The sequence below is a fragment of the Emydura macquarii genome, unplaced genomic scaffold (assembly GCF_026122565.2).
Source record: "Emydura macquarii macquarii isolate MOO-44397 ecotype Brisbane River unplaced genomic scaffold, CSIRO-AGI_Emac_v2 contig_306, whole genome shotgun sequence".
In the NCBI taxonomy this organism is placed as follows: Eukaryota; Metazoa; Chordata; order Testudines; family Chelidae; genus Emydura; species Emydura macquarii.
In genome coordinates this window covers 10,889,958-10,911,221 of record NW_027130443.1, presented here as the reverse complement: position 1 = coordinate 10,911,221, position 21,264 = coordinate 10,889,958, and the positions used below count along the sequence as shown (strand labels likewise).

The 21,264-nt window shown below is 55.8% G+C and overlaps 1 protein-coding gene across 4 annotated transcripts in view; it reads right to left on the bottom strand.

Moving 5' to 3' along the window:
- Positions 1-808: 808 nt before the first annotated feature.
- The window catches only part of ARID3A (AT-rich interaction domain 3A), a 109,090-nt gene continuing 88,634 nt past the window's right edge, over positions 809-21,264 (bottom strand). For 3 of the 4 annotated variants that reach the window (XM_067559033.1, XM_067559040.1, XM_067559026.1), the window contains exons 5-9: positions 12,644-12,827; positions 11,665-11,912; positions 10,516-10,815; positions 9,672-9,761; positions 8,427-8,736 (exon numbers count right to left, since the gene is read on the bottom strand). In XM_067559033.1, the coding sequence (XP_067415134.1) occupies positions 8,546-8,736; positions 9,672-9,761; positions 10,516-10,815; positions 11,665-11,912; positions 12,644-12,827 (1,013 nt within the window). In that variant the 3' untranslated portion in view covers positions 8,427-8,545. Of the gene's footprint in view, positions 5,419-8,426; positions 8,737-9,671; positions 9,762-10,515; positions 10,816-11,664; positions 11,913-12,643; positions 12,828-21,264 lie in introns of those variants that run through there. The other variant, XM_067559048.1, reaches the window with a different exon arrangement.

Genomic DNA, 21,264 nt, shown 5'->3' with positions numbered 1-21,264 from the left:
TCAGAAGTGAGCAGCCAGGCTCCTCGGAGCCCTGGGCGAGTGGGGATTTTGGGGCCAGCCAGAGAAGAGTTAAGGGGGTGAGCAGTGGGGAATGGCCCTTGGTAGGAAAGAATCTCCTTTCCCCACCTGCCTGGGCTGTCCAGTGTTTGCCAGGCGGAGGTGAACTCTGGCTTGTCTGCGCTGTAGGCACCTCCAGCCCCAGCCCCATCCCCCACGCGGCAAGGCTGGCCCACTCGGGGGCTGCCCCAGCAAAGCGCATGCAGATCCTTTCTGAAGTCAAGTATCTCAGTAGTGCTCAGTTCCAGGTTTCCTGGCAGTCCCGGGAGGAAGCTGCCGCACGGGCCTCCGGCAGCGAGAGCAAGGCAGAAAAAAAGCTCCAAGCTCCACTAGCCACGCTGCCTCTCTTACAGGTCCGGAGAAACCCAGGGTCACCCACCCACCTGCTGGGCCAGGCAACTTTAAGGCAAGTTTCTCCCGGATGAAAAGTCAGGGCTAAGAAATCGCCCCCCACCCCCTCAACCCCCCCCCCCCCGAACTTAAAATAAATGACACAGCAAGCAAATCCTGCCCTGTCCCTTCTCTTCCCCTCCACCCCCCCATCCCCAGTACAATCAGATCCAGACAGCAGGTCGTCTTCCCCTGAGTTCCAATCCTGCTCTTGCTCAGAGAGGCCAGATTGCATTAGAAACACGTTTTACACCGAAGGTTGGTTGGTTTTGCTTTATACACACACTCAAAACACACACAAGATATAGAATTTGATATAGAACGTCTGCCCCCCCCAGCCCACCCCAATTCCAAAGGCTCCTTCGCGTACAAGGCGTGCAACGTATTCGTTCCGAGACAGGATATGTTTTTAGCACAGGCTCACAGCAAAGCACCCAGGGCCTGACTGGCGAGGTTGTCTACAGAGAACGGAGAGGCACCTCACTGGTCTTGCACCCACCATGGGCCGAGAACAGCCATGGGTTCCCGCAGTGATGGAGAAGTCAGACGCACGGTCTGTGCCTATGAGACTTCTCTAGCTACAGGTTTTGGCTTTGAGGATGTGGGAGAGGGGAAAACCCTTTGTTTTATCTAGCTGCGGAGAGAGGGTTTCGGGATCTTTGATCTCACCCGAGTTGCATACCAAACGTAGGCTGCGGATTAGCAGAGAGGTTGGTCCTAGCCTGCAGGGTCAATTCCAATGAAGGAGTTTAAAAAGAAAGCCGAGCAGCTGGAAGGGAAACTGACCGGAGCCTGGGAATAGGTGCCATTTGTCAGACTGCAGCCATGGTTCTTGGTTTGCTAGAGGCCGCCCAGAATGCATCGCTCCGTGACATCGGACGCTGGCAAAAACACGCGGCCCCGATTCAATGAAGCACATCCAAGTGCTCTGCTGACTTGGGGCAGAACTGAGACTCATCAGAGATCCAAGAAGTGCTAGGTTTTCGCAGCAGGGATAAAGTCCCGGGTTACTGGGCCGGCTAGTGGGGAGCTGAGCTTTGCCGGCTAGCGGGGAGCTGAGCTGCGCGGACTCCATGAAAACGGAGCTCCAGAGGCAGCAGCCCCCGAGGAGGCTTCCAAAGCAAAGACGCAGCACAAGGGAACAGGCGGCATTTGGGGCCGGCAGGCAAGCAAGGCAAATGGCAGTGGGACAAAGGACTGTCATTTGTGGTGTGTTTGCGGAGGACAAGAGGGGAGGTGGAAGCTTCAACAGCAGGCTGTTACAGTACAAATCGGTGTATCTAGCCACGTCCCCGCGGCTGACTTCAATGGATTTTGGATCCGGCCCTTCAGCCACGATGCCCTCCATCCCGCAAGGTGTTTCGGAGGCTCCCGCCTCCCTGGGAGTTGAGGGTCCTCTGGGCTTTACAGGAGGTGCCCGGCCCCTTGCAAGATCAGACGGTTGCGACCCGATTTCCAGCGGTTCCTTTTGTCTCCGGCAGGAGGTGGCCGGGGCTCTGCTTTTCGGAAAAATCAGGCCTTGCCTTTTAATCCCTATGGGCTGCGTCCCTGGTGGAGACGCGACACCGGCCGGGGCTTCCGTCGCCCAGTCTGATCCTTTGCCCCATGCCATTGGGGGAGGGGGAGGTGGGATCTTTCCCTATCACCCCCCCAGTGGCGGCTCGCTGCCTCCCGCCACAAGCGCCTTGGCACCCCTCCCGCCCTGCAGGACTCGCCTGGCCTTTGCGCTCGGCAGCAGTGCAGCCCCCGGAACCCCCAATCTCACGAGTGCAACCGCTGAGAAGGGCCGTGTCCCTCCAGTGTCAACCCCTGCCCCCCATAGCTCGGTCGGGCTAATGGCGTCTCGCCCCCCAGCCTGAGCTCCCCGGAGCTCACGCCTTCCACCTGTCAGGCACGTCTCCAGGTGCCAACGCCCACCAAGCTGCTTATCAACACCCCTGGCTCTTGCACCCTCCCCTGCTGCATTACAGAACTGGCGGCTGGATGAGGAAGTCCAGTGTGCATCTCCTCTGCCCTAACCCTGCGAGGGATTCAGGACAACAGGCACACACAACAATCCAAGGAGAGAGAGTCATTTACCCGGGCTCTATAAAACCACACAGCTTTCTCCACCACAGTAGCTTGCCCCTCCAGCGGCCTGCTGCTAGATCTCTCTCACCCCCTTGCTTCCATATTCTCCCTGCCTGAACGGCGGCCGAGAGAGATGGACGCTGCCTCGGCTTCTCTGCAGGAGCCGTCCCATAGAGCATGAAAAATGTCGCCCCTCGGAGATCACGCCTACCGGGCTCTTGGTGTAGAAGCCACCTGAGGTCTGATTCGTTGCTGCGCTGCCTAACGAGGAACTGTCACGCCAAGACTCCGGCAGCAGCGCCATGGGGAGTGGAAGGGGTCAGGGAGTGAAATGCTAATGGTCACTGAGTTTAAAAGGAGTGGGCGCGTCTAGAATCTGTCTCATTCTAAGTCAATGGGAGCGTCTCACTGGTTCGAATGGGTTGGATCCCGAGTTCTAGGGAAGGCGCTGCATCATGAACCGAGTGTTTTTTAAATACAAAACAGCTGCCTGGTTAAAGAGGACAGAGACGCAATGGCTATCTCCATCAGCCAGGCTGGAAGGAACAGAGAGAGCGGCTTGATGAGCTCCCCTGACCTCTAAGGTCAAAGGGGCACGTGAGTGACAAGTCCATGCAGGTAGCGCATTTCTAGCCGGATTCTCTGGGAGGCCAAGACGCCTTCAGCCACCTGCGAAGCCCGGGCACCTCCCAGAAAGGCACAGCTTCCTCCCAGGAGCTCAGCAGCCAGGGAAATAAAGGAGTAGCGAAGCCTGGCCCTGCTGGTTACTGGGAGTTTACTGGCAGTGAAAATGCACCATCTGTGCCCAGGATTGCAAAGCCGTTCCTCAGCTGAGCAGAGGCCCCATGGGCTGGAGATGGCAGGGATGTTACGGAGCAGATCCAGGTCCGTTTAACTGAGAATGGGGAAGCGCCAGCGTTCCCCTCCGGCGGGCCCAGCAGCCCGCTTTGCAGAACACAGCTCGTGGCACTCCCAAAGACGGAGCAGCCTGGAGCAGCTGCTTTTCTTCTGCAGCGTGGCTCGTTCTCACGCTCCGGGATGCACTGGAGACCAACCTGAGCCATGGCAGAAGCAGACGCCAAGTCCACTGAAATCAGTAGCCGCTGCACCCACTTATACCAGGGCTAACGCGTCATGGGTACGCACCCCACAGGGCTCACACATGCACAGGCGTGGTCACGTTCTCCCAGGGAAAAGAGGTGTTCCCACTCTCAAGTCTAAGGCCAGGCACGAGGACAAATCTCCACTCTTCAGATGGTGCGCTCCCTCTCCCTCTATGACCAAGTTGATTAACCCTTGAAGCAGAGAGGCAGGGAGACAGCTTTTAACATTCAACAGGATTAAATCCATCGATTCCAGCCTCTCTCCGCATCACGGTTTAAGCAGCTTCGCGGCTCCTCCCTCCCTGGAATCAAAATCTCTCTTATTTCACGTTGTCTTCCTGTTCTCCTTCCTTTCCATCAGACGCACGCTTGGCACTAGCACGCGCCCAGCTCGCTGACGCCGCCTTGTTCCTCTGCTTTGCCTCCAGGTGCAAAACGTGTGCCACTGTAACTATCGTTAAAGCACAACCGCTCCGCTAGGGCGGATCCGTTACTCTGGTATAAAGGTGCTATTTGCGGTCGGAGAAGGGAAATAACTAAATTGGTATAAGTCACCTTTATACTGTCTTAACTGTATCCACACTAGGGGCTGTACCATTTTAATTATAATGGTAAAAAGTCACACTCCTAACGGCCATAATTAGACAGGTATAAACTGACCGGGCCTAGGGACACCTTAGTGCTCCAACCTTCCCACCCCACCCCCAAAGGAAGAGACGCTGCATATGATAAAACCTAGGGGTCATGGTCATCCTGCTCCTTCCAGGAGAGGGGGTTCCTGGCTAGCTCCCCACTAGGCGGGAGGTGGGTCTGCTGGCACGGAGAGCTGCGTTCGGTGTGAGTGACCCGTTCCTCTCGGGCAGCCGCTCTGGGGAGCTTTAAGGGACTGTTTATGAAGGTTTTGCAATCGGCTTGAGACCGTGTCAATTTCAATGAGCTGAAAGCAGCAGAACCTGCCCTGGAGTCTCTCTGCCAATTTTCCTGCTTTCACAATCACCTTCGATCCACTCTTAAGAAGGGAAACTGAGTAGCCAGGGGCTTGAACAACCAGGGAAATGGGCTTTGGATCAGGCCTCGCAGAGGGGGAAAACCAGTGAAACTGACCACACACAAAGGGCTGGCAGATGCACAAAGGAAAACAACCTAAAAATAACCTCCAGGGATTTTGTCTTGTCTCTAATCTCCTTCAGGGAGCATCAGGTTAGTTGCGACGATGCCGGGGGAATGTTTTCAGACAGAAATGGGAAGAGCCCACGGTGTCTCTTGAACATTCAGGATGGAGAGTTACAAAAAGATGAAGCCCCAGTGAACATTCTAAAAACATCACTGCAAAAACGTGCACCACCGCAACGCTCCCACTCGCAACGCTGTCTGCCTACAGTCCCAAAGGCCTGGCATGTAAAAATCTTGGGCGGTGAGGCCGCATTTTCAAATGCTCCACACCCCACAATTGGGGCTAGAACGCACAATCGGTGTGAGTGCTCCGCTTCCATTGTGACACCTGGGATCCGCTTTAAAACCAAAAAAGCTCCAGACCCAACGTGCCGGGTTCCTTTGAAAATCTGCCCACTTATTTCAGTGCCTCAAAAGAGCACTGAGCCCTTCTGAAAATATCCAGTCCTTAAATCTGCCTTTAGCCGGCAACTGCCGGGGAGACATTAGGAAACACTTCCCCCAGTTTGTGCTACAGCCAACCCAGACAGAAAATGGGAGTGGGGGAAAAGTGCCGAGAGACGGAAAGCAGGGACCTCATTGACTTTTATCTAGTACGCCGGATTTTTCTGGTCATTTTCTTCACCTGTCAAAAAAATAAAGAGAAACCTATGACAAACCAGTTTGCTGCTTCAGCCTTGAACAGATGATGAGGTGTGAAAAATATCTAGAATCTGATGAAAGAAGCGAGGGGCTGGGGGGAAATGTGCACACAATCTGGATTTCAACACTGCCTTTGGATTCGATTCTCTGTGCTGGTTTCCAGCAGAGCCGTGAGAGATCAGGCTGGAGGCTGCGGACTCTATGCAGAGTCAGGGAGCTAGAGGGGGTCAGAATGGTTTGGGACTAGAAAAACAGGCTGGGGAGGTTGGGAGCCTGTTTATCAAACAGAAAAGCACAAAAATCAGCAGGAAAAGACACTGTGTAGAAAAATCCAGTTGTTTTCTTCCCCTCCCCCATTGTTTGCTTTTCAAAGCAACCGCTGGTGGTAGATTTGCCAGCATTTTGCAAGAGAGGCCAGGCTGAGAGGCTTCGGGTCTCCACGCCATAGCTTCGCCATTTGCACGGACGTTCACAACAGTGCAAAAGCAGGGGCAAAGCGTTACCAGTCTGATTCACTTTTGCTTCACGCCCGCCCTCTGCGCAGGTGTACACGACAGCAACGGAGAATCAGAATCAGCCCTTTCACGGGCAGTGACTGAGACGCAGGTAGGGACGTGCTGGGTGCCCATACGCTCAGTCACAGGACAGGGCAGAGGAAACACATGGCTACCGCAGGACACACGCTTAAGGCCTGATCCTGAGGAGTGCTGAGTACTCTCAACTCCCAGCTGCCTCGGACACTCAGCGCCTTGCAGGAGTGTTCCCAGCTGGGGACATTTCAGGCTCCTCAACCCTTGCCAGAAAGATGAATTCAGCACGAAAGCCCTAGATTGTCTCTAAAATTCTCCTCCAAAATAACCCCCCGCACCCTCCCAGGAGCACAACACACAGCTCGTTAAATTAGCCTCCCTGGACCTAATTACAGGGTGAGAATTATACTGTAAGCACATGAGAGCAGGGTTCCCCAGGTGGGGCCGGGAAGCAGAGGATTCATCGACGTTAATTTTCTCCACCGAGAAATGAAACACCCGAGAACAACACAAAACAGGGCAAGTGTAACAGGCCAGCTGGGCTCTTGGGCGGATGCCAAGTTGTCCGTAACTGCAGGCCGCTGCACGCAGGACCCTCTCTCTCTGTCTCTCCCCCTCAACCATGCAGCAGCCACTGGGCCGCAGATTGCGTTTAAGCCTGGGATTTTCAAAGAGACCAGAGGGAGTTAGGCGCAAGTCAGTGGGAGTTGGGAGCCTAACTCCCTCACACCTAGGTCCAGATCAGCGGGAATAAAAGAGGCAAAGGGAGATGAAGGAAAAACCCAACTGCAGCTGGGCTTGAGCTGTCGCGTTTGAATTCCTATAGCTGGGGAATCCAGAGCCAGGACCTCGCTTCAACCCGTCCTAGCGACAGGGGCCAGCTGTGGAGTGTGGATCTGACCCTCCCCACTGTTCACGGCGCTGGATCCAGGCTTTCGGTTCAGGCACCTCCTGGGAAGGCAGAGGGTGCTCCAGGCTGGGGAGGGGAAGTGGAATTCAGGTAGCTTGACCGTTCTGTCTCGCGATACAAAACCTCTCCGGTTTTTTGCCTCTAAAGCCTACAAGCCAGAATCGCACCCTTTGCTGCTCCTCTGGTAACGCCCAGAGAAATCCTGCCAGCCAGGGCAAGCATATTGCTGCAGTGGGGGACTGGCATCACGCAACGACACATCCACATGCACCCTCTCCCACTCCCGCACCACCGACGCGCTCAGCCCCGTCCACACAGCACTCAAACCGAAACGGGAAAGCGTTTGCCGAAGTCCCCTTAAAGCCAGCGGGCCTCGAGCGCACGCTTTGCTGAAGCGGGACCCAGACGAAGGAAGCTGCCTGCGCTGAGTGAGACGGCAGACAGTGCTGCGTTATACCGGCTGCCCTCTGCTGAGCCCTCTGGACCTGATCCAGTGCGTTGCTCTTACGCACGTGCTTAATTTGGAGCAGGTGAGTAACCCCATCCACATCACTAAGGCTCCAGCCTAAAGTCCAGCACGTGCATAAGTGCTTTTCTGGATCAGGACCGGATCAAGCCCCTAGAGGTCCAAAGTCCATCAGCTAGTTGTGGAGGGGAGTGAAAGACTTGACGAGGCGACGCCTAACCCTTTACCTCTATCTCTGAAGGAAATGGATACTAGAAACGCAGACTTTTCCCAACGAGGCAGCTCTACAAAACAGCCTCCTAATAACTGCAGATCAACTACACAACTTCAACCCTAAGAAATGTCAAATGCAGCTTAACCCCTCCACCAATTCCACCCTGCATACAAACACCTGAGCTCATTCGCTGGGGTCACCCGGGCTCTCACCGGAACCACGGGTGTCGCCAGCATTCAAAAGAAAGTAGCACAGATCGAAATCGACCAGAGATCGACCTCAGACAGCAACAAGGAAAAAAGCAGGTTCAAAGTTTGCGAAGTCCTGTCTCCCTGAACGAACACTAAATATATATCACTTTCTGTGTGTTAAGGTTTTGATTTTTTTTTCTTTAGAGAATAAAATAGAAGCTATTTACAAAAAAAAGGATCCAAATAACCACCCCGTAAAATGCCATATAGTTTGAGTGTAGGTCTTAAAAAAAAAAAAAAAGATGGAAAGGAAAATTCCTCCCGATTTTCAAATTTCGTTCTCTGTTTTTTTAAAAAAAGGCGGGAGGTTTCATTAAAAACCTAAGTCGCAGGCGTCGGCGCGACTGTGTGTCTGTCTGGAGGTATCCAAAAGAACACAATTGAAAAGAACAACATTAAAAACAAACAAACGCACAGTGCAAAGTGTGGTGTGTGCGAGGTAAAGAGTTCAGCGTTTACGATAGCTAATGGTGAGCGACTGGCTCAGAGTCCAGGCTGCTTAATGAAACACCCTGGATTAAAGCTTTTCTCCTCACAAAACTCTTTATCCAGTCCTCTCGGGGGGGGGGGGGGAGAGGGGAGATGGTGATTCCTCCACCCCCCGCACCCCCGGGAAAGCCGGATGCAAGTTTGGTTTTTGGCATCAGCTGGGAGAGAAGCTCAGGGTGGGGGTTTTTTGTTTTTTTTTGTCTTTTGGTGAGATGAGGCGCTGCCATGGGCGGGGCGGGGGGGGGAAGGGTTAAGGCGAAGAGTTGTTAGAGGTAGAGGTTGGAGGGGCGGACAAACCAGCCGGGGTGGCCTGGGGGACGCTGCTGGTCCCCACGCCGCTGCTGCTATTGCTGCTGCTACTCCGGCTGCTGTTTCCTTTGCTGTACCCGGAGGAAGGGAGCGAGGAGGAAGAGGGGCCGGGAGTCTGCGCGAACAGCACACCTGGGGGAGAGACAAGAGGCAGAGGCTGTCAGGGGCAGTGCGCTGCGAAGTGGGGAGACCGCTCCTCCTCCTCCCCCCTTCCCCCGGCTTGGACACTGAGGCCTGATCTCAGCTGGAGCCTCTGGTGCTAGGATGATGCATAGGAACTGTCAGACTGGCTCAAAGCAGGGATCCATCTGGCCCAGCATCCGGCTCCGTCAAAGGCCGGCTGCTTCAGGAAAGGAGCAAGAGACTCTGCAATCAGCAGCGAAGGGATAAGCTTCAAGGGAGGCGGGTGATCTAGTGATTAGGGCGCTGGCCTATGAGCCCAAAGCTCTCTTCTTAGCTCCGCCATGACGTCGGGCAGGTCACTGTGCCTCTGTTTCCCCTCCCAACCGTGTCTATCTAGACTGTAAATTATTCAGGGCAGGGACCGTCTCTCGCTAGGTGTCCGTGCCACACCCAGAACAACGGGGCCTTGATTTCAGCCTCTAGGTGAACTAACTAAGTGCTGCTTCGTGAAAATAACTCGCGAGCGCCTTCGTCCCTAGAGGGAAGAGTTTGGAGGCACGTTGCTGTGGGGCAGCGAGCTGGCGAGAGGCAAGTCACTGCTTCCCAAATGCCAGGACCGAAAGACTTCAGGGGACGAGGAATGTCCAGCACAGAGCAATCCGGTCCATCCCTGGACAGGCTGGGAGGGGACTGCAGAATAGGACCTTGAGACCAGAGCCTGTGCTTTGATCAAACAGCTTTCCCTGGGTTCGTACAGCACCCAGCACCATGAGGCCCTGATCCTTGATCGGGCCCTTCGGTCGCTCTTGGGGCATCGTTTCCCAGGTACACGTAACCGTGATCGCCAGCAGCTCAGCGTTTTGCTGTGTCAGACTCTTTGGGCCAGCAGGGGGCTAGCGAGGGGGAGGGCGAGAAAGGCAGAGACCCGGGCGCGTTCCCCTCACCTGTATAGACAATGCCATTGATCTCCACGGACATGCTGATGCTGTTTGTGCCGTTGTTCGCCAGGCTCATGCTGGACTCCTGACGGTTTTCTGCCGCGGGAGAAATCAGATTGCAAAAAAACTGCTGTCCTGACCCCTGAGGCACCCAGAACCCTGCAGACCTCATCCCCAAATCCTTTCCTCCAGTCTGGTAACGGGGATGTACAAAAGGCCCCTCGCCACTGACAGACGGGGGTCTTAGCGTCCTGTTCTGCCTTTACATCTTATTGTGGCCCCATTGGGCAGGTGGCACTGCCGGATACACCAGAAAGCAGCCGCGCAAGGCTGGGACGGGGGTAGGAAAAAAGAGGTGGAGAAAGAAAAGAGCCTGAAGCCACGGCTGATTGAGGACTCTGCTGGCAGCGGCAGCGGCAGCAGCAGAGGCCTCCCTGCCCTGGGAAATCAGACCCGGCTCTGCAAGACACCAGCACTTGGTTCTTCGGCTTTGCTAAAAGTGGGTCCAGCATGGGGTGGACACGGGAAACGCTTTTTATACAGCGAGCGGGGAGGGGCTGAGAGAAGAGACATTACACAAAAGTCACTTGTTTTTAAACTCTGGCTACTGGTAGGCAAGGCCAAAGGCCTGGCCGAGCAGGGTTACAGAGGCAAAGCTTTTAGCTCACGCAGCGGAAACGCATGATTTAAGAATCCGAGGTCCCAGGTTCAATCCCCACTGCCGACGAGCTGGGCTGGTGTTACTCCAGCGGGCTGGGACAGAGTCAGGTACTTCTAGTCTAACCTCTGCCACAGCGTGACTGGCTCCCTTTCCTCTCCCTTCCCCTGAGTCAGCCCCAGTGCTACCCACCTGGAGAACGGGTCCCTTGGCTGTTGATACGGATGCTCATGGGCAGCTGCGCTGTCATGGCCAGGAGGTTCTGCTGAATGGCCCGCTGCATCAGCCTCTGCTGCTCATCTGTCACCAGAGCCATCTTCTTCTCCGGGGGCTCCCCGGATTCCAGCTTCTCTCGCAGCTGCTCCAGGGCCGCGGCCTGAGCTGCAGCTGCAGCTGCCTGCATGGCCGCTGCCTGGGCCGCTACCACGGGGTGGCCGGCCAGGGATACCGGGAGGCGGCTGGGCATGGTGATCGGGATGGGGGAGTCCTCTTCTGCAGCAGGGAGAGGGCACAGGAGTCATGTGAGCTTGCGAGGCCGGGCCCGACTCTTCACATGCATCAGAAACAAGCTTTACATGCACCCAGCAGCCACAGCCTGCTCCCCCCTGCAGTGCGGGACAGCTCCTTTCACCAGCATTAGGCGTGTATTCACACGGGCATGGCACTGAAGGCTAGTGGTTAGACAGGGGGGCGGGCTGGGAATCAAGCCTCCTGGGTCCTATTCTCAGCTCTGGGAGCGCAGTGTTGTCTAGTGGTTAGAGCAGGGGAACTGGAAGTCAAGACATGTGAGTCCTATTTCCAGCTGCCTACCTGGGCCAAGTTACTTCCCCTCATTCTGCCTCAGTTTCCCCAACTGTAGACTAGGGATAATCCTGGTCTACTTTACAGTGGGTGAGCAAAGTAATTCCTATGACTCCACGAATGGCTATCAATTGCTTTGAGATTCTGAGATTAAGGTGGCAAAGTATACTGACCTGAGCACAGGTCCGGGGGCCAGGACTCCTGGGTTCTCTTGCCAGTGTTAGGAAGAGCAGATGGGGGACAGGAAATCAGGACTCCTAGGTTCCCTCCCCAGCTCTTGGAGGAGAGCAGAGTCTAGCAGTTGGAGTAGCGGAGGCTGGGAATCAGGACTCCTGGGTCCTGTCCCCTGTTCTGCCATCGTCTGCCCATGAGTGCAATAGGGAGGTTACCAGTTCCCCTCTCCAAAGGGCTCCGAACCCTCCGGGTGAAGAGCCTAGCTAACGGAGCCAATCCCTGAGGCCTTTACTCCCTTGCTCCCCCCTGGGCTTCCGCCCGCGCCCCCCGGGCGACCTGGCTGGCTCACGCCCCGCTGGCGGTTACCTTTCTTTATCTTTTGCACCGGGGTGATGGGGCCCCCGTTGGTGGCCGCTGCCATCCCCAGGGCAGGCACTTGCAGCTTGGGAGAGGAGAGCATGCTGGCGGTGCCGCTGGGGGAGTAGGTGAAGAGGGAGCCCCCGAAGCCCTGCCTGCGGCCTTCCCGCCGGTTGCTGTCAATGGCGGCCTGCAGCTCGTTGGGGTTGCTGAGCCCGCGCTTCTCGCACTCGTAGGGGTACAGGTACTTCATGTATCTGCCAAAGGAAGTGCCCTGCTCAGACCGCGCCAATGTCCCCAGCCCGCCCGCCGAGGCGGCAGCTCCCGCGGGCAGGCACCGAAGGCGGACTCCTGTCGGCTTCCATCCAGGGGCGCGTTTTCCCGGCAGCGCCCGGGCGGAAAAAGCCGAGACTCCTTCACGCCCAGAGGATCTTGCCTTTGGGCGGGGCGAGCTCAAACAGGGTTAGCAAGGAAGGGATTGAAAGGAAAGTGCCAGCTAATCGCCCCCACCCCTTTCCTTTCCCTTCCCGCCCCACCTGGGTACTTTGAATCCCCCTCTATTTAACACCAGTGTTTATTACCCTGAGTGGGGCAAGAGACGGGGGGAGCAGGGCAGCTGTAAGGCTATTTCAAGTGAAAGGGGCTGGATGGGGGTGTTATTTCTACAGCCCCTAACCCCTCCCCACCTGGCTTGTCTAGATCAGCCTCTGGCGAACAGACACCCCTTTCTCCATGCTGGGCGGGGGGGTGGGGAGGGGTGGATCCAGCAGGGAGCAAAGCATCCCGGAAACAGGCATCCCACAAGACGGAACAGTAGCTGCTTTCCCTCCCGTCAGCCACCTCCGGCCCTTGCTGTACTAAGGAACCATGGCCAGGTCTCACACCCCTGTGGGAAGCTGGGATCAAGCACTGGATGGAAGGCCAGGGCGGTCTCCCAGCTGCCTGGGGAAAGCTCCCTCACCCCCGCCCCATATTCCAGGACACGTACTGGGTCCGTAGCGTGAAGGCAGCGCTGGTGATGGAGGTGGGCAGGTTGAGCCCTTTGGTGATCTCTCTCCACAGCTTCTTGTTGATCACTTCCACCAGGCCCCCCTTCTCGGTCACCAGCACGTAGAGCATGTAAAGGTCCAGCACTTGCTTGGCCATGATGGGGATTCGGTTGACAGGGGTCCCTGTGGAGTGGGGGAGGTCAGTATGTGGAGAGAGCCAGGCCAGGGGACAGGAGCAATGAAACAGAGAAGCAAGAAGCAACCGGGACTCAGAAAGCCTGGCTTCTACTCCCAGCTGACCTCAGGACAGTCACTTCCCTGCTTTGTGCCTCAGTTTCCCACCACCACCACCCTCTGCCCTTCTATCTCTTCAGTATGTACAGCACCTAGCACAACAGGGCCATGACCTCAGCTAGGGCCTCGGGCATCTACTGTAATCTGAAACAATCCAGTGTGATTCACACGGGGAAGGAAATACCTTGTCCTGCAAACGAGATCGTTTTTATCCCGTGTGCCTGGGATGCATTTTTGAAGAAAATCCTTTTAATAGCAGCATGGAAAGGTCCCCTAAATTCCACCGATTGTTTCCTCGGTCTGTGCCAGAAACCAGGGACAAAACAGCTCTCTTTCCAGCACCTGCAGCTGGTGTACAATGGTGGGTGGGGGAGGGTTTGGATATTTGCATGGTGCTATTTAAACTTTTTTTATTCACATCCCGGCCCCTGCTCTGCTGGGCTGAAAGGCCGGTCAGACACACATTTGACAGAGTCTGGTGTATTGGACTGGACTGACAGAGAGACCCCACTGCCTATCTGAAGGGCTATTTCCTTGTACATAGCTGCCGCCCTGACCCGCTCAGGGACAGCCCCTGGAAAGGGGCCGGGAGGTGCCACAGAAGTGACTGGGCAGTGGATAGGAAAAGGATGTGATTGAGAGAGAAATCCAGCCCTCCCCGCACAGGATGCTCCGGCCACTTTCCCCGGCTCGGTCTTTGCATGAGCGTCAATGCACGTCATTCTCCCCAGATCCTCGCCTACCACGGCAGCAGCTCTCCTGAGTCGCTCACCCACGGCAAGGAGAGGAGCTCACAGACGCCAGCTGAGTCGTGTCCAGCAGGTGGCACTAGCCAACGAAGCCCAGCCATGGGGCTTTTTAAAAGGACGTGGGAACTAAATGACAAGAGTGGAACAGACAGAAACCACCGTCTCGGAGCACGAAGCTCATGCGACACCAAACTGTTGTGCAATGGACCCGACGCCCTGCCTATTCTGGCGAGATGGATTTAAAAACCCACCAGGGACCACAGCTAGGACGCTGCTTGCCGCTGGGCCGGAGGTGGTGAATGGGCCGACGTCTTCAAATCTATGTTTGTGCTCCAAGACGGATTTAGGCTCTAATCAGGCTAGAGGTCCAAACTCTCCCTGGGAGTCTCTCTCTCAGGAAAAGGGCTACTGAGGATCCCCCACGTTCCCAGCCCCCAATGTCCAGAGAGGCTGAAAACTGCAGGAGAGTCCGGTATAAAAACTGGATGGAGACTGTTATAGGGAACAAATGATATCACTTCACTGGTTTCTTGGGCTCTCTTAGCTTCATCCATTTGTTTCTTCTCTTATACAGACTGTAAACTCTTTAGGAGAGGGAGGGACTGTCTCTTTGTTCTGTGTCTGTACAGCGCCTAGCGCAAGGCGGCCCGGGAGGAAGGGTTTCAAGTTTGCATTTCTTTTACTGGAAATTGAGACTTTTTCACTGAGGAAAAAACCACCCACCCCCACCCCCTACACACACACCAAAAAAAGAAAATGAAAAGTTTTCCACAAAGTCTCTCCACTGCCCAGTTTCCTACAAGGGCTACGCAGAGCAAAGGGCGTCTGAATCAAAGCCCGGGGGAACTTCTCCAGTGAATCCAGTGGACTTGGTATCAGAGCTGGCCGGTTTGCCTTCTGGGGGCTGAGAAAAGTCAGGTTGGCTCCAGCAGTTTCCCGCCCCTGCCTGGGAGATCCAGGCCAGCGGGACACACACCCTGAGCTGTCACCAGGCAGCACGGGGAGGGGGTGCTGAGATGAACAAGGGAGCGTTTCAGCCATATGATCTGAGAATAAGCAGCACAAGGCCTTCCCCTAGCGGGTGGTAACCCCACTGCTGTCCCCGCTGGCCACCCTAGCCCAGCCCAATCCCAATCCCTCGGACACCACAGAGGTGCGCCGAGCCCGTTCTGCCCGTGGGATCTCGGCAGACTCCATGTTATGAGTGTATCAGTGGCAGCTGCGGCCCCAGGACTAGATGGACCTGAGACTGACTTCCCCTCTCACCTCTTAGGGCCAGACAACGGGGAGCCAAGGGGGAGATTGAGTGCCAACCCTGCATGCAAGACTGTCTCTGCCCATCCAGCTCCCAGTCCGAGATAGGCGGACCCCCGCGGTTCCAACCACGCTGCCCCAGCCCCTCTGCCGCCAGCGGTCCCTGCCCTCAGCAAAAGGGGGGAAGGGAATGACTCTAGGACCCCCTGCAAGGGATCCCCAATGCCAGCATATCACTGAACCCAGTTCTGGGAAGTCCTGTTGTGTCCAGGCTCCCGGCGGGGGAGGGAAAGAGAATTCGGAGCTGATCCAGACCCCACTGAAGTCAGGGAGAAAATCTCCCCGTGATATTATTGGGGTTTGGATCACGGCCTGGGGACCCGGCTAACCTGGAGCGACCAGCAACTCCCGGTCCCAGGGAGGCGCCGCTGTCACCCTGAGACTGCAGGGGGAAAGGATTCCACCCCACCCTGCCCCCCGTCTCTTCCTGCCCTATGTCCAGCTCCTCACAGTACAGCATGACGGGGAGGACCCAGCCTATGGCAGGCAGGGCTAGGCACTCCCGCGCCAATCGGCACACTGGCCCCAGACGTGCTCGGCTCACGTCGCCCAAGCAGGGGCTGGAAGCCGAGCCGAGTGACTACAAGAGAGTAAAGCTCATCTGTGCGGAAGACAGAATGTCTGCAGCGGCTGGTCCCGGCCTGTGGAACAAGTTGCCCCAGGAACTAGGGGCCCATCCCAAACACCCTCACCGTGCAGTGCAAGTGCCAGGCCCGTGTCTTTGAGCAGCCTTTGCTAGGGTGACCAGAGGTCCCGATTTCACAGGGACAGTCCTGATATTTGGGGCTGTGTCTTATCCAGGCACCTATTGCGCCCCTCGCCCCATCTTGATTTTTCACACTTGCTATACGGCCATCCTAGCCTTTGCTAACATCTATACAGAGCAACGTGTCTATTAAAAAAAGGCCGGCCACAGCAGGCCACTCCACAGCACGTGCTTCACCCCTTGGGGAGCGGATGAAAGACCAGACACCAGGCGGCAGGTGTCACAACTGGAAGGCGCTCAGAGACAAGGGCGATGGGCACGGTCTAAGAAATGTACAGAGAACTTCAGGCGGTCCCTTGATTGAACGAGCAAATGCTGAATGCACGCGCGGCGAGCAGAGACGCCGGCCCCAGTCGGAAGCTGGAAAAAAATGAGCCACCGAGCAACTGTGAACAGACATTTGTAAAGGAAAATAAACAGCCACCACCGCAACCAAACAACACACTCTCACTCTCTCTCTCTCTCTACTGGTTTGAGGACAAATTTCTCCAACCAGGAAAAAGAAGGGGGTGAAATCCAATAAATCAATCGTCTGCGGCGAGTCACGTGACCAACTTTAATGCTACTCTTAGCAAACAGCTCGTTACAGCCAGGACCATTCTCATCCTACCAGCCTAGCACAGAGCAGAGGGGGAGGGAGTGCACGGAAAGGGGGGGGGGACAGGATGTTTACACAAAGAGGCAGAGAGCCGGACTGGGTTATAATACATCCATTCATCAATAGCTGCCTGAAGAATCAGGCCGATGAGTCAATCACCAGACAAGCCAGCTGGGGGGTTGGGGGTGTCTTGACCTCTGCTTTATTGTGGAGGGGAAGGGTGCAAATGGCGGGGGAGGTGGCAAAGTCTGAAGTAGGGGGAAGCCAGCAAGGATTTCTCCCCTCCCACCTCTTCCGTTATTGATTTATTGCCTTTTTAAAACCAAGGAACAAAATCTCCAGTCCTGTGGTGATGCTGCTAATTTATGGCTGCCACCCGAAGAAGGGAAAGGGGTGGCCGGGGGGGGGAGTAAACCAGTTACTGAAATGGTGCTGACCACAGTTTGTCCCTGGTAAATCTTGTTCAGCTGCAGCTGTTGTTAGCAACAGAGATTATATATATTATGGTAGGGCCTAGAGGCCATAAGAGATCACGACCCCACTGTGCTAGGTGCTGCACATGTGCAGAGCAAGGGGCAGTCCATGCCCCAAAGAGCTCACCATCTAGACAGACAAGAGAGAGGAAACAGGATTATCAGCCTCATTTTACAGATGGGGAAGGGATATTAAGTGACTTGCTCAAGGTCACAGAGGGAGACTGTGGCGGAGCTGGAAATTAAGCCTGGCTCTCCTGAGTCCCAGATCAGTGCTTTAAGCAAAAGGTCACCAGTTTCGGTAAATCCTTCCAGACTAGGTTTTCAAAAGACTATGCTCTGTTTGTATAAAAAATCCGGCCACTCATGTTGGTCCCTGCACAGGACCCGAGGTCTTTTGAGGTATGTCTACATGGCAAAACCAGACCTGCGGCAGCGAGTCTCAGAGCCCAGGTTAACTGACTTGGGTATGCGGGGCTACAATTTGTAATGGGGACATCGAGGATCCGGCTGGAGCTAGGCTCTGACACCTGGCGAGGGGGAGGGTCTCAGAGTCCGAGTTCCAGCCTGAGCCTGAACGTGCCTTTTCGCTGTGTAGACGCACCCTTGGACAAGTGAGCCCCGCTGGCTCTACTTTACGGCTTTCGCTCGGCTGTGAAAAAGGCAGCTCAGACCGTTCTGAAGTCTCCCGAACAGCAGCCAACCCACAGTCCACATCCCTAGCTCCTGTGGTCCCACCCTCATTCCCTCCAGAGCCCTGCCCCTTCTTGGGCGTGGCAGCCGGTCTCCGACTGAGGTGGAACGGGACAGTTCCCACCTCTTGGTTCAGGCGGGCTGCAGACTCAGGCAGACGTCCCCGCACGGGATCGACCCAACTCCCGTTCCTGACTCGTACGGTTGCTAGCAATGCGAAGGCTGGCTGGGGCCCACATGCTCAGGGTCTAACTGATCACCATACGCGGGGCCGGGAAGGAATTTTCCCCACGTCAGACTGACTGCGAGCTCAAGGGTTTTTCGCCGTTCTCTGCAGCCTGGGGAGGGGGCACTGGCCAGGATTATCAGGATACCTCACACTTAACCATTTCCCTGCCCTTGCAGGGGGCCTCAGGCACTGGTGCACCTCGGTCCCTCCTATCTTCTGCCTGTCTCATCTGTGGGTTGTAATATTTTGCCCGAATTCCCGGTGCCGGGTCAGTGAGCCTGTGCTGGGTGGTGCCGGCAGCCCGCGCTACACAAGAGGTCACATTGGAAGACCAGGTGGCCCCTTCTGCCTGGAACTCTCCGACTATCAGGAAAGGCTGAGATTTTGGACCTCGTCACATGCCTCCAGGAGCCTGGGCCCTAGGCAGGGGCCTGTAGGACCTATGCTGTAATCCGGCCCTGTCCATTCACCCGCCACGTGGCCTGGAGGGACTGCACCAGAACGGAAAGCGTTCACCCAGGCAGTCCCAGACTGACAAGGAAAAGGTGCTATGCCTGAAACTGCTGCCTTGTCTTCTCGCCGCTGCCCCAAGCTCCCCAGCCCTCACTCTGCTTCCCGGGTGGCTGCGTGGGTAGCCCGGAAGAAGCCCCGTCCCTACCACTTGAGCTGAAGGGCTAACCCTGCTAGCGGGCTGTCGGCCACTGATCAGCCCCAGCCATGCCCGGCCAGCGCACTGCACGAAGCGTAACTGTGATTTGCTGACCGGGCACAGGGACCCTGCTGTGTTGACAGGCTGCCGGCCCCTGCAAGAGATTGCGCCGGATTCATTGATAATCGATGTGCCAGCCCAGCGGAAAACCCCCGTGACTTTTTTTTCCCTCCAACAAGAAGGCCACAAGTGTTTTCTGGGGACCTGGGTGCAAGTCCTGAGAAGGACAAAGCCACGGGTGAGCAGATCCAAGCGTGGCAAACACAAAGGTCTCGTGTTGAGTCTGCACCTTCATCCGCAGACGAAGCCTTGCTCGGGGATTCCAAGAGGCGGGAATTTGCTCTGCAGGATCTATGCTCGTGCTCAGACCAGACCATCTACCCTCCCGGACGACCACTGCCATGTTAAACCAGCCAACCCCCCATTGTTCATCACCACATACAGTTCTCCACTAAGAGTCTAGATCTTACTGAGCTGCCTGCTGTCACACCTGCGCCCTCTGCTTTCAGCGTGCTGCTCACTGCGGTTTTGGCAGGCAGCGTGGCTGAGTGGTGAGGGCATGGGGGCTGGAAGTCAGGACTGCTGAGTTCTGCTCCCGGCTTGGCTGCTGCCTGCGTGTGATCCTCTGGAGAGCCGCAGCCGTTCTGGGTCTCAGTTTCCCCCACCCGGCCCTCTGGAAAATGGCGATGCTCAGCCACGGGTGAAGAGCCCTAAATATTCATAACTACACGATGAAACCCTCCTCTGTCTTCCTGACAGTCCCTGTTGTCTAGAGGTCTCTGTTATCTCCCATGCTCCCAAAAGTTCTCTCTCGGACCTGGATGCTCACGGTCGCCTCCTCCTTCTCCATGGGAAATTAGCTCCGGAGAACAGCTTTCCAAACATCCCAGGTGCCTCCGCAGTAACAATATCCTCGCCAATCAGCTCCTTTCCTGCCTTGAAAGCATGTTGATTTCAGCTCTGCTTTCCCTGGGGCTCCCCCCCGTTGAGGAGAGCCCGCACCCAGCGGCCGCATTGTTTGTTTCAGCGCCAGAGGCTGGGAGAGGACCCAGAGGATGGAATAAGTAAACTTGGGAAAGCGCCCGGCCAATTCTTTGCCCCTCCTCGTTTCCTAGATGCTGCCTGCTTGACAAAAAGCCCCATGCAAGTGGCCTGTCATCGCTTCCAGCGCCATCTGTTTTCCTTGGGAATCCGAGCCCTCCACCTAGGCAAGGCCTTTGCAAACACAGAGGCAACAGTCCTTTCTGCATCTCTGAATCTGCCGACTCAAAATCTCCTCCCTGACCCACGGCTGCTTGTGAGAGGGGATAGGCTGCCCCCACTCGACACGCGTCCATCCTGCAGACCTGAAAACACCCACCCGAGTGGGAAGGTTTGAAACCAGTTGGGATTACCATGCCCCCACCCCTCCCCCACATTACCCTAGCACCCCATCATGGACCTGGACCCCATGGTGCTCAGTGCTGTACGGAGCTGGAACAAGGGGACAGAAAAGGACCTGGAGGTTACAGTGGATAAGAAGTTGGATATGAGTCATCAGTGGGCCCTGGTTGCCAAGAAGGCTAATAGCATATTGGGCTGCATTAGTAGGTGCATTGCCAGCAGATCGAGGGAAGTGATTATTCCCCTCTATTCGGCACTGGTGAGGCCGCATTTAGAGTATTGTGTCCAGTTTTGGACAGAGAATTTGGAGAGAGTCCAGCGGAGGGCAACAAAAATTATGAGGGGGCTGGAGCACAAGACTTATGAGGAGAGGCTGAGGGAACTAGGCTTGTTTAGTCTGCAAAAGAGAAGAATGAGGGGGGATTTGATAGCAGCCTTTAACTACCTGAAAGGGGGTTCCAGGGAGGATGGGGATAGGCTGTTCTCAGTGGTGGCAGATGACAGAACAAGGAGCAATGGTCTCAAGTTGCAGTGGGGGAGGTCTAGGTTGGACATTAGGAAAGTTTTCCCCTAGGCGGGTGGTGAAGCACTGGAATGGGTTACCTAGGGAGGTGGTGGAATCTCCATCTTTAGAGGTTTTTAAGCTGCGGCTTGGCAAAGCCCTGGCTGGGACGGTTTAGCTAGGGTTAGTCCTGCTTTGAGCAGGGGTTGGACTTGATACCTCCTGAGGTCCCTGCCAACCCTCATCTTCTCTGATTCTATGATAGCCTCTGCCTTAAAGAGCTACTTTGGGCCTCCAGCCCAGCCTCTCCCCGTGAGCTGGTCTATTCTTTTCCACTACCACTTGCCCAATCTTCTCCCCACAAGGTATCATTCCAAATCCAAGGGCTCCTGTGAGTTCCTGGCTCTCTTTACACTGCATGCCGGAGCCATGCAGAACTTCACAGCAACAGATCCTCCTGGTTCCCAAGGCACAGGCCCCTGCCACTTGAGCTAAAGGAGACTCTCCGTAACCTGTGAGCGGCGCAGGGGTCTAAGACACACATGCTAACCGTTCAGATTCCATCCAGTAGAGGCCAGCGGTGCACACTGACACAAGCTACTTCAGTGCAGGTCACCAGCCCCTCGGCACCCAAGCCAAACACACACTGATGGCTACAGTCTCTTGACCTGTCTCGGAGCGGTTTTGCATGGCCCTCGCCTTATGCGCCGTGAGATTTCCTGCAATCACTTTCCCATCCCACCCAGGACGGGCCGCTGCACCGTCTTTCACTTTTACGCCTCTCCTTGTTCCCCCTGCTCCCGTTCCCCACATGCTCCCTGCTATGTCTCTCTCCTGCACCAAGAGCAGTTTCATATTTATACAAACTTCTTGGCAGTCCCTTGCTACCCCAAAACCAGAAATATTGGTT